Raw genomic sequence first — 12,417 nt, forward strand, 5'->3', positions numbered from 1 at the left:
TACATATATAAATTATAATTATTATATTATAAATTATAATTATTACACAATAAATTATAATTATTACATATAAGACCATCATAAAACTCTACTTCAATTTTTTCTCATTAATTATTTATTTATATTGTTATTTTTTTTAACAAAAATTTTTATGAACTCAGATCTAATCGCGCCAGCACATTACCGAGTCTAGTTAACAATTTTACCATCATTAATAACATGAAAACCAAAGTCAAACAACTTTTTCCTATCCACGTGTAGTTTATTAATTAGTAAAAACGGTATAGTCATTGTAGCCACAGTACATTTATGGCTACCATAGACCGCACCATAATAACAACCATTCCATTACATGATAATGAAAATATAACTAAAAATAAGGGCAACAATCCACATAAGCATGGGTTTAGCAGTATATACCTCAAATTCACTGGCACTAAATCCGAATCCAGAATTCCTTCAACTGAAACAACAAGTCGATTAGAACAAGCCATTGCAGTCGCAATGCAATAAACGAAGCCAACCCCATGATCTCCCAAGTCTCTGCATCCAACTTAGTCATGGGCTCTGTCTGAAACGAAAGCCACGGGAGCAGGCGCGAGGCAACGAAACTAGGCGCGAGGGATGGAGGCGCGGCACGGTGAGGGAAGGACGGAGGCACGGAGGTGCAGCGCGACGAGGGAGGCATGGAAGTACGGAGGAACGTAGGCGAAACGCGGTGAGAGCAGGGGACAGAGGTATGGTGAAATACAAGGGACAAGCAGAATACAAAGGACGAGGCACGAGAGGGACAGCGAGAGGAGGAGGCGCAACTAGAAGGGACCGTGCGGGATTAGACTTTTTAAGCATCGAAGGCGGGACCTTCATCCCTGGCCGAGTCTAGTGAATCTCCTTTGGTTGGGGTTGATCACATCTTAACAGATTCGCTAGTAAAAGAAGATAGCAATTTCTGGTCACTTTCGCCAAATTCAAACACTAAACTAATTTTTTTATCATTCGTACAGATCACAAAAGTTTAAAGCAGTTATGAGTGCGGCCGAAGCTTTACATGGCGAAAGCAACAATATCCCTTTTCTGGTTAATGATAATTGTAAATCGGCGGTCCCTGTTTGGAAAAGAATCCAAGTGGTCGTGGTCCAAACAAATTAGATAAATGACCACAACAAGTGGCTGGAGTCCCGTGTGACTTGGGAGCGGGGAATGGTACAAGAGCCTCAACAGGTCTCATATCGGAGAATGAATGCTACGATATGGCAATCTCTCGTATAGAATAATAGATCCGCACATCTATTGATTGACTTGAGGACTGAGGGACTTATTTTGTCGAGAACTATCCTGGATATGGTAAATTACCATAATTCTTTGATTCTAAGGCTGATAATTGGCTTTCTTTTATAACGCCCGTTCTTGGCTAATTACGTATGACTCGTGAAACGCGACTTTCTTAACCGTCATAGTGTAAGTCTAGTAAGAACTACTACTTCTTTCTCTGATTCGATAGCCTTTCTAGTCAATAAAGAGTGGGAGTACTCACTCATATAGCCAGGCCCTTCCATATAGATCGTCGTGGCATGAACTAATTTTTTCGATTCTGTCTGTCTTCGCTCCTCTCCTGTCGAGTGGCTTACGCTCCTACTCCTCCTTGGTTAGAGGGGATTCGGCGCTTGACTGAATCCCCGGCCGACAGTCGCGAATTAGAACTGCGGCGCCTCGAAGAAGTTCTTGGGACACTTAACAGCCGGTTGGAGGTATTTTATTGATGGATTCCCTCTATTTCTTTCGATCTATCAGAACGGATCAGGCAATAAAGAATATCTATTACAAATGCGTCCGAGATTAGGGGAGGTTCTTATTCCGGGATAATATAATAACCGGTTGAGGTAAGGGCGCCCTGTAGAGAATGAGGAGGGGCCGAGGATCTTTTTGCCCCTAGGCTACTTTGAGATGTCCCCGCTCCTTTACTAGTGTTGGAGTTTCGGTAAGTTCAGTAAGTGAAGTAACGAGCGAAGGTGTACAAAGTCTATGACTCACACGCTTAGGCGGGTTACGGGACTTTGTGATTCTTTCGGACAAGATTGCCTAGATTGATCAGATTCTCTTCCTATCTATTCATAAGACAAGATCAATCAAGGAATCCAGCGTATCGATTGCAGAAAGGCTGCCCTATTCGGTCGCTCGCGCGTAACCTAGCTGCTCCCTCGAGAGAAGAGATCTTGCGCGCTCTTCCTGAAGACAAAGAAGGTACAAAGCATCAAATCATTCTATTTCCCCTCCGTGGGTAATTAGGATTGACAACGAAAGGCTAACTAAGTTAGAAAGCCGGGGATTCCGCTCAGTGAAGAGGTTATGGCTAGGGATTATTAATATGTATGAAATTTGGAATGGTTAAATTTTATATTTGTTTGAAATTTTTTTATTTTTCTGCAGGTAGGATCGGGTAGATTAGGGTTTAAAACTTTAGGGTGCAGGTAAGGTTAGGGTTGAGAGATTCTCAACCTGCGGATAGGGTAGGGTAGAATTTTAAGAAAGTTTTCAACGCGCAAATAAGATTAAGATACAGTCCAAACCCTACCCTACCTTATCCATTGTCAGTCCTATCAGAGATATGTGAATGTACGAGGTCAAATAAAAAAGTTTTTTTTGAAATTTTTGAAATATAAAAGTGTCCTAAACGAGGTTTTTTATCCAAAAAGGAGAATATTTGTTTTATTTAATAGAATATTCTATTATTTTAAACGTTTTTTGTCATGTTAGAGATTTAATTAAAAAAAATTAACGTATAAGGACCCAATTAAAAAGAAAAAAAGGCATAAAAATCTAATTAAAAATTCGATAAAATTGTAGAAACTTACAAAATAATTAAACCTTTTTTCTTTTGGGAATTTTTACCGAGACTAATTAAAGGCCAATTCTATAGTGCCTATGAGTTTTTGCCTAAACTTTGCCTAACTTACTTTTTGTAGTAAATTTTGATTTTTTAAAAATTATTTATTCTTATATCTTTTAAATTAAATAATAACTTCTAACCATTTTTAGTAAATAGACACCACCTTTTAGCACAATAACATTCACCCTAATTAAATTAAGCAAGCATAAGTTAGTAGCTGAGGAGATTGCTGACTCGCCCAATACAAGATTGTTGTCAGTAGTCAGTAGTCCGTAAGCACGTAGCTTTTTTTCATCTTTTTTATACTTGAACCATGAGAAGTTGGATGCTGAAAGGCTCTAACAGAACAGTGTGTACATCAGAGAGAGTCTCTCTAGTCTGTCTCAATGTCTCTTTCAAAGGAAACCATACATCCAAATTCATCAAGAATGAAGGGTAGCATCCCACTGGTGCAAGATTGAGCACCATAAATGTACGTCCTCCAACATCATGGTATAGCTCCTAGAAATTCAGTGAGATTATTTTTGTTATTTCAGTAATAATAGATCTGTGTTGGTGTTGAGTCTCACCTTAATTGTGGCACCTATTTCTGAAACAACTTGAGGAAGGCTCTGCTTCACTCCACCTATTTCTGAAGCTTGGCTTCTGCAAGATGTTGTGAACTAAAATAAGGTTAATTCTAAAAGCAAGAACTTAAAGGGTTAAAGCTAAGAAAAGTAAAATTAATTGTACTGAAATATTCTATTAATAGGACACCTCATCTATTCTAAACAAACTCCTATTACTCTATTTTATAATTATTATATTGATAACACAAGAAAAATCACAAGGGGTGCCAGTTTTGGCATTGTGAAAAGAAAACTAGTAAGCTCCTATAATACTGCTTCCATTCTTAAATAACTGTTTATTTGAACAAAGTGTTCTATTCAGAGCTAGTGTATATCTAGATACATGGATTTGTTAATATGCCACTTTGTCTTTGTGGAACGGCTGAAATAATAAATAAAATTTCGGAACTAGAAACTTTGTACATTTTGCACCTTCTTGATGAAATTCAAGGACTCTGGTTTTAAATTGCTTCATTTGGTTGAGCTGGATAGCAAGAGAGAAAGGGCTGATCCCGCTGACAAACAAACAAGTGTTAGGAATAAGCACAGTGGATGCCAATGTTGCATAGTTGGCCCCATGTCTGAAGTTTGATCCTATTGATTGCAGATAGGGACTCAAAGATGGCAATCCAAGAGCTTGACCTGCCAAATCAAATGTAAAATATAATTATTAATATTAGTAATTTAGTATCAATGAATAACCAGATATGTCTGCCCTTGGTTTATAAATGGTTGATGACAAAAAACCAACTAAGGAAGAAAGAATATGAAAGATTACCAAGAAAATCAATCATGAGTCTGACATCGGAAGCCCGGCCAGCTGGTTTTTGGAAGAAAGTAACTCCAAAAGGAGCAGACTGTGCGGGAAAAGCTGCATAGAAACCACCAGTGTCTGAGTTTGAATCCCCGAAGTTGAAGATAGCCTCAAAATCACATTTTGTGTGATTTAAACCCACTAAGCATAACAACAAGAAGGATCACTGATGCCAAATTGATGCAACTCATTTTCGGAGCTACCTTGTTCATTAGCTTAAGGTTAAGGATGTGTAAACTACTATAAATATAATGGAGAGACAGCAGTACTATACATGGAAACACGGCAACCAATTTATTCTCTTGCTGAGACAACCGGTAAAAAATTTCTGGCCCCACTACTCACTCTTGTTATATGCCTAAATAATCCAATATCAATTGCTAATCATATATATAGTAGGCGCAACATGCACCTCATATGTTTTGGATGTGTTGCTATTAATTAATAGTAACATAGCAGCAGATTACGTAATTGTTGCTTAGGATGTTAATAATACTTAGTATTGTTAGTGACATTATTGACCTTGGAATGTAATGAATTCAATGGTGGTGTAAAGTGTTAATTAAGTGATATTAATGGAACTATGCATGTTTTCTTTTTTCAGTTTTTTGGTTAAAGACTAATCCGCCACATATCTGAGCTCTATTTAAGAGTCTATCGCTGGTCAATGGATTATTGCATGCATGAGGTGTAATTTGGATCCACAATACTTGCTTAAACAAATAAGTGAGCCACTCAGCCAACCCAAATTAGTTCTATGCATACATTCTGATTCTGTGAACATGGTGGTGTATCTATTTTATTCAAAGTTATAATCAGCAATCAATCATTTTCGCTGGTAAATATTCTATTTATTAACTTCTCTAAAATGGAGGAATTGGGTTTCTCTGTAACATTATTCTTGTCTTTTTTTTTTTAAATAACGGTCACTCTAGGATAATATTGATTTTATTCAACCCTAGTGACCAGCTTTAATTCAAAATAAATATAAACGGCAAATATAAATTACAAATAGCTTTCGTAATCATTATTATTTATTAAGACGGGAAAATTTAATATGTTGGCCAAAGAAGAAATGAACGGCATCATCAAAATTGTGTTGACAAATTCATCTGGAAAGATTTACAGCCTAAGAATCAGAATCCAGGGGAACTTTTAATTCTCTCTATTTTCTTTCAGTCAATAAGTCAAACATTTAATTCAGACTTTGCTAAAATATAGGGAACACTGAAAGTACAAAGACAAAATGAATTTATAACATCAAGCTCTGCATTTCTTGTTTCACAGGCAACCCACATGCCAAAATATTTCCAGGTAGATAGCAAAAAGGACACATCACTTCAGCCACTGAATTATACACCCCGTCGATACTCCAGTTGCTTTGTGTTCTCCAATAGAATCTGCTAAGCAGGACAGAGATCAGGAACTAAGCTAAGAAATCAATAGGCCATGATTTGATTCCTTTGAAGGTAATCACAAAATTGAGGTACAACACTTACTTCACGGATGTAATTTGCAACTGCTTTGCAGCCTTCAGTTGCCAGTTGCATAACATTTTCCAAAATGTCAATCGGTAGTTTAGAATCCATCTACAGCCAGCAATAAAAGAAAGAATGCATATTGGGGTAACAAAAAAAAGGTCTAAAACTAACTTTACACTGTTGATTATAAGAAATCCGAAAAACAAAATGATGCAATGAAAATTAACCTGAAGAAGTGTCACTTTATCCAACTTTGGCAGAATTCCAACAGTTACATCAGGACCTCCAGCACTGTCTTCTATGTAGTTCAAATCTGTCCATATTCATACAACAAGTTTCAATAGTTACAAAGCTGCAAAGCTAAAACAAAAGATAAGCAATTTAAAAGAAAACACAAACTTGCATTTAGCCAATTGAAAAGTCAAGTAAAATAGGTGCATACCAAGCAAAGGGGTGCTATTAAGGTATCCAGCACTACATGAAGTTACAAGATCACACATGGGGATCCCAGCATCAGAAAGGGCCAAAGTTGCAGCATTGATACATGCAGATCTAGTTCCTACACAAGGAATGTTGGGGAAAAGAGTTAGTTAATGGTCAATAATGAAGAGCTTCAAAGAAACTAAAGAATCATTTGTTAATACTAGAAAGATTTAACAGAAGATAGATTATTAGAAGAGCACAAGATAAACAAATATTTATCATGAGGAAAAATGGTGATAACAAGATCCCATTATAAGGTTTTAACTTACCACCATCTGCTTGGAGAACTTGGACATAAATATCTATCTGCAAATGACATATATGAATCATACAAACAATAAATATACAATTTACATTAATGAAAAAGAGATTCCAGAAGCTGTGTAAAATGGAACCTGGGAACGAGGCATTAAATGTGTCATTATGCATGCTTCCATAGTCTGTCGAATAACCATAGAAATTTCAGTTGATCTCCTGTAGCAAGAGAAAAATCCCGTCAGAAAAAGAAGAGCAAGAGATCATTCTCCTAGTGTTAAAGAACCTGGCAATTTGGCCATAAGAACCAGTTTAACACAATCAAGAAAAAATTGAAGTGTCATAAGATGTATATTGGTGGGGAATGGTATGCCCTAAGTTTCTCCTTCCTTTCCAAATTCTCTTTTGTACTGTCAACTCTTCTCAGACCGAGATATCTTAAAGACCCTTCACTTGGACACATCAGTGATTAGTTGCTCATGTTGGCTACTTACATATCTCAGTGACTCCTTCGGTTGGTTGCTAAATTTAACTGTGGGACAAAGATTCTAGTGTTCTCCAAATTCATCATTGCACTGTTCTAATTGACACATTACATATTCTACTGCTACCGATTGAAATTAGAATGTTATGTACTGCTGACATATTGTTCAGTGTTCTGTTTCATAATATTAGCATTATTTGCATCATCCAATTCAGTCTTGAGCTACTATTTCAACAATTATAAATAACTAAAAACAGTGCCCAAACAAAAAAGAACTAGGAATTAAATTTAAGCAAGAGCATATGAGAAAACCTGTCACCCTTTGGTTTCCTCTTTCGATCTCCAGTGCTAAAGTTAGCCATGCTGTACTCACATCGAATCTACAGAGATGATGAGAAGCAGATAGATAGAGAGACAGCAATTAGGTATCCAGCAAAATACACTACCTAGACACAAAATGCATAATAACTTGATAAGAAAAAAATTGTTTTTCACCAAAGCCTGGTCACTCATTTGCTGGCTCCTATTTTGGACCTGAAAGGCATACAAGTTAATACAGCAATCATATCAGATAATGCTGAAATGCAAATTGAAAAGTTATTTACCTCTCTGGGGCCATATACAGCAGCAACCACTTTGGTGTTACCCATCTCAAAAATAGCAGAACTGGTTCCAAAAACAAAAACCACGCATTAGCCAAACCCTAATTTGGAAATTAAGAGGTTTGAAAAGCACGAAAAGAATTACCCATCAGCTCTGGAAACAGCACCAATCTCGGCTCGAATTTGCCGCATCTCCATGGGGCGGCGACCGTCCAAGCGAAGTCCTTCAGGGCTCACATACTCCATCTTCCTTCAATTTCCTTAATCAGGAGAAGAACCAAGTGGGTAGCATGAGGTGGTGGCGCAGGAAGCTGAACTGGTGCAGCAATTCTGAGCTGCTGAAGTAACACTCTCACAGGAATTAGAAAAGGGTAGGATTGGTAGAAATGAAAAAAAAAAATTTAATTTCTCAACGGTAATGAGTCTTTTCTAAGGTGAACGGCAGAAATTAGTTCAGAGGTGAAAGTATTTTAGGTTTAAAGTTCTAAAAAAAATGGCCAAACATAAAAAATGAAAGTTCAAGACACACAAACCAATTTTTTTGTCTGACGTAAATTCCAAATACACTCTCTGGGTTGTGTTATTTGTTTTTTAAAATTTTTTAATTATATTACGTATATACTAAAATTAGTTATCAGTCTAAAATATATATTAAAATATAAAATATACATTAAAATTAAATAAATATATAATAACTAATTTTAGTATATAAATAATATTTTTATTTTTTTTAGTACAATCATTTAAGTTGGTTCTTTATGTATATGATAAATAATTTGAGAGTAATGTACTTAAATAAAATAAAGAAGAAAAAGCTTTACTTAAATGCAACATTTGCAACTTTCTTACGTGCATAGCCTTTTTTTATTATTATGTAATTCGTGGAAGCTAACCACGGTTTTCTATTTACATGTAAACCGATGCAAGCTGGTATGGTTTATGAAGGATTAAGAATGAATAAAAACCGTGGTAGGTCACCACGATTTAGGAAGGCAGTAATATGACCATAAAACCCTCTAGTCTGCCACGGTTTATGAAGGGTTTTTTAATCGCATAAATCCGTGTTGGCTGCCACGGTTTATGAGGAGAAGAATTCTATATATATGTGAGTGAGATTCAAGGCTTTGGGAAAATTAAAAGAAGCAAAAAATATGGTGTGAAGGTCATTGATAGAGAACCATTGAGTGTATTCATCAGTCCATCAAGCACTTTGTCAAATGTAAAGAACAACATCTTGCAGAAATTTGGGGTATTTGGGAGCAAGTGGGTGAAGAAGCTATTCTACAAGATTTCCATCGCAGTTGTCTCGACCGGTGTTAAGTATGATACATTTGTGCTAGCGGCTGATGAAGATATCAGGGTTCTATTTCATTGTGTCGGAGTTTTCCGAAGGTCAGAATACACGAGCCGTATGCGAAGTTGGAGGTTGGTGTCAATAGTTCTGGGGCATCAGCTCCGGTTCATAGCTCGACTGCCGCGGGCGGTGCGTCTAGTTTGATGCCTGCGGCCGGACCATCTGTTCCCTAGGTCATATCCCCTTCCTTTGCGGCTGATTTAGATCGAACGGAGGCACTTGGTTCTGTACCGTTGGAGAATCCTGGGGTCTGGCAGCAGGCATTTGAGGTGGATACCGGTGGTGGCATGATTCATGATGTTCAAGGCTTCGAAGAACCTGATCGAGTAGAGAATGCAATGCGGGATGATGACTCTGACCAAGAGCCTGTAGATATCATTGGGGACAACGATGATAGCACAGGTGCCAATCCACATAAACAGCACGGGCCTTCAAGTTCTGGCATACAGCAGTACCCTCCACACTTCTCCACTCTAAACTTGGAGGCTCTAGGTCAACAGGCGGACGGAGGTGCTACAGTTGGGAGTTCTTCTACAGAATTTCAGATTGGACAATCATTTCAGAATAAAGATGAAGCAGTTCTAAGTGTCAAGGACTATAGCATCTGTGGAGGTGTTGAGTACAGAGTCTTGAAATCGGATTATCTAAAGTATCATGGAAAATGCAAGGAGTTCGGCAAGGGTTGTAGTTGGTTGATTCTCATATTGCTTCGTGCACGAAAGGGCACTTGGAAGGTTAGGAGGTACAACGGTCCGCACACTTGCTTGGCCACATCTATTTCCAGTGATCACCGTCAGCTTGATTACCATGAACGACTACTTGTAAGAACAATAACTAAATGACTCACATCGCGAACACGCAGTCTATCCAAAAAAAGGCGTGCAGACACCACTCTTTGACCCCTTGCATCGTTTCTCGGTAGATATGGTGTGGTAATTTCTAACCCACAAACTAACCGGCAAGTGCACCGGGTCGTACCAAGTAATATCTCAATTGAGTGAGAGTCGATCCCACGATGATTGATGGATCAAGCAACAATGGTTGATTGATGAGCTTAGTCAGGCAAACAAAAAAGAGTTTTGGATGTTCAAAGAGCATTAAACAATCGTGCAGAAACTAAAATAGTAAAGTAAATGGTTTGGAAATAAAATATGGAGAAAACAGTTAAGGCTTCAGAGTTATCTATTTTCCTGATTGACTTTTCTTATTAACTATTTTAATCATGCAAGATTTAATTCATGGCAAACTATTTGTGACTAGACCCTAATTCCTTAGACCTTTCCAGTCTCCTCTAAAATTCATCAACTGTCAATTCCTTGGTCAATTAATTCCAATTAGAGGGTGATGATCAAATTCCAGTTTATATGCCACAAGAATCCTAGTTATCCAAAAATAAGGGGATTATATGTCACGTATCCCGCTAAATACAAACATTTAGAAATTCAGGATAATATGTTTTCAAGATGTTGTTCAAGTAAAGAGCTTTTCCAAGTTATACAAGAACTCAATTAGAACATGGGTCATACATCTGTTCCACCCAAATTCATAAAATAAAGAACGAAAACAATTATTGAAATATAAATCAAAATATGAATTAAAATAGAAAAATAAAAGTATCAATCCAAACAATAGACAGAGCTCATAACCTTAACAGTGGAGGTTTAGTTGCTCATGAAATGCGGAACGTAAATTGGTATAGAATTCCCTAATGGAATCCCCCTCGAAATCTCTCTAAAGAAGAAAAGTTTCTCCTTTTTATAAATAATCCTAATTAATTTAAAATCTAATTATCTAAAATTAAAAATAATATCTTTTCCTAAAAATAAGATTTGAATTTAAATTAGAATAATCAGCAGGTCTTTAGTTGATGGGTGGGGACCACATGTTTTGTCCATTCTGTAACTTCTAATCTGTGTTTTCTGGGCTGAAAATTGGGTCAAAACAGCCAAGAAATCGCCCCTAGTGTTTTTCTGCGTTTTTTACACGTGGCGTATATCACACGTACGCGTCAGTCATGCGTACGCGTCGATGATCTTTTTCGCAAGTCACGCGGACGCGTCAGTCATGCGCACGCGTCGCTGTGCAATTCTTTAAATCACGCGCAAGCGTTGCCGTGGAAAGCTCTAAATCATGCGTACGCGTCGCTCTTCGCTGCCATCTCCTTTGATTCTTGTGCTGCAGAAACTCCATCAAATCCAGTCGAATGCTACTTAAAATAAACAAAATTTGTACAAGACTCAAAGTAGCATCTATATTGGCTAAAAGATAATTAATTCTTTATTAAACTCAATAAATTAGATGCAAATTTACTAGGAAAAGATAGGAAAGATGCTCACGCATCAATATGCTGCCCACCTACAAGTTTCATTAAAAGCATGTCATAAGGAACGACAACACATGAAATTGAATAAGTTACGGACCGAAAAGAATAAACCATACTTGGAGGCCAGCGAAAATCCGAACATCTCAAAACCACTGGGTCTGGACTGGAAAACCTTCAGAAAATCTAAGACTTTAGAAGCTGTAGTGGCCCAGCCAAGTTAACAACATTTTTGTTTGTCCCACGACAAAAACATCTATACAACCAGGTCAGTGCAGCCAAGCCCCAGCTATATCGGCCCAAGTCGTCCATCGATGCCAAATAAGGCAACCACTGAAGGTGAACCCGGTTTGCGTTTTTGTCCGCAAACAGCTGAGAGGACAACAACATCAGAATATAGGCACGCGCGTATATACGCACGGTCTCTTCACTAGAATCTGCTGGGAGAATCTGAAACCTCTCATGGAACCATGTGTAGCACACTGTCATCTGCTTGACTTTATTCTGCGGCGGTAACTCCCCAAACAACTCGCGAAACACCACCCATGCGGGTCTTCCATTCTCCATCATATTCTCAAAGTCAGTCAGGCACCCACTAACGGCCTCTCCATCGATGGACAAACCCAACTGATAAGCCACATCTTGTAAAGTGATGTGCACTCCCCAAACGGTATGTGAAAGGTGTGGGTCTCAGGATGTCACCTCTCAACGAATGCGCTAAGTAGAGGCTCATCAACCCAGAACCACTGACTGTTCAGCCTAGCCAAGTGATACAAGCCCGCGGTCTCCAAATACGATATAATCCGGTCGTGTAAAGCCATATTCTGTTGTCTCTTAACACCGCTAATAACTCTAGTAGGCTACAAAATATGGATAAGAAAATCCTCAACATATGACTAATACTAATAATAGCAAATATAATTTAAAAAAATTATTATACACCCACATTATTTTTCTATTTTCTCTAATAATAGTGATAAAAATAACGAAACAATGGCAATAATAATAACGACAATAACAATAGTTACTAACAAGGATAAGAATAATATTAATATGAATAATAATAACACTAATACTAATAATAAAAAAATTAACAATAATAACAATACCAACAGAATAATAATACTAA

At 37.5% G+C, this 12,417-nt stretch overlaps 2 protein-coding genes and 1 pseudogene across 2 annotated transcripts; 1 reads left to right on the top strand and 2 right to left on the bottom strand.

Annotated features, from left to right (window-relative positions):
* Positions 1-1,694: 1,694 nt before the first annotated feature.
* LOC107478463 (GDSL esterase/lipase At4g01130-like) lies at positions 1,695-4,500 on the bottom strand (annotated as a pseudogene).
* Positions 4,501-5,451: 951 nt separating this feature from the next.
* LOC107478402 (exosome complex component RRP41 homolog) lies at positions 5,452-8,095 on the bottom strand. The gene is made up of 10 exons (XM_016098540.3): positions 7,760-8,095; positions 7,618-7,678; positions 7,508-7,546; positions 7,325-7,392; positions 6,669-6,747; positions 6,543-6,579; positions 6,233-6,349; positions 6,018-6,103; positions 5,809-5,898; positions 5,452-5,709 (listed from the first exon to the last, which is right to left on the bottom strand). The coding sequence occupies exons 1-10, from the start codon at positions 7,858-7,860 to the stop codon at positions 5,662-5,664; spliced, it is 726 nt and encodes a 241-aa protein (XP_015954026.1). The 5' UTR covers positions 7,861-8,095; the 3' UTR covers positions 5,452-5,661.
* Positions 8,096-8,534: 439 nt separating this feature from the next.
* On the top strand, positions 8,535-9,810 carry LOC107478464 (uncharacterized). The gene is made up of 3 exons (XM_016098608.1): positions 8,535-8,609; positions 8,855-9,097; positions 9,142-9,810. Exons 1-3 carry the CDS (start codon positions 8,535-8,537, stop codon positions 9,808-9,810), a joined length of 987 nt encoding a protein of 328 aa, XP_015954094.1.
* Positions 9,811-12,417: the final 2,607 nt, after the last annotated feature.

The sequence above is a fragment of the Arachis duranensis genome, chromosome 3, assembly GCF_000817695.3.
Source record: "Arachis duranensis cultivar V14167 chromosome 3, aradu.V14167.gnm2.J7QH, whole genome shotgun sequence".
Classification (NCBI taxonomy): Eukaryota; Viridiplantae; Streptophyta; class Magnoliopsida; order Fabales; family Fabaceae; genus Arachis; species Arachis duranensis.

What these genes read in the sequence shown, in the direction of transcription:
- LOC107478402 (XM_016098540.3), bottom strand. Translation starts at nt 7,860, where the DNA reads ATGGAGTATGTGAGCCCTGAAGGACTTCGCTTGGACGGTCGCCGCCCC. An exon ending in AGGAAACCAAAGGGTGACAG is followed by an intron (nt 6,748 to 7,324) that starts GTTTTCTCATAT and finishes CTCTTGCTACAG; the next exon opens with GAGATCAACTGAAATTTCTA. An exon ending in ATAAAGTGACACTTCTTCAG is followed by an intron (nt 5,899 to 6,017) that starts GTTAATTTTCAT and finishes TGCTGGCTGTAG; the next exon opens with ATGGATTCTAAACTACCGAT.
- LOC107478464 (XM_016098608.1), top strand. Translation starts at nt 8,535, where the DNA reads ATGCAAGCTGGTATGGTTTATGAAGGATTAAGAATGAATAAAAACCGT. An exon ending in CACCACGATTTAGGAAGGCA is followed by an intron (nt 8,610 to 8,854) that starts GTAATATGACCA and finishes AACATCTTGCAG; the next exon opens with AAATTTGGGGTATTTGGGAG. An exon ending in TAGCTCGACTGCCGCGGGCG is followed by an intron (nt 9,098 to 9,141) that starts GTGCGTCTAGTT and finishes TCTGTTCCCTAG; the next exon opens with GTCATATCCCCTTCCTTTGC.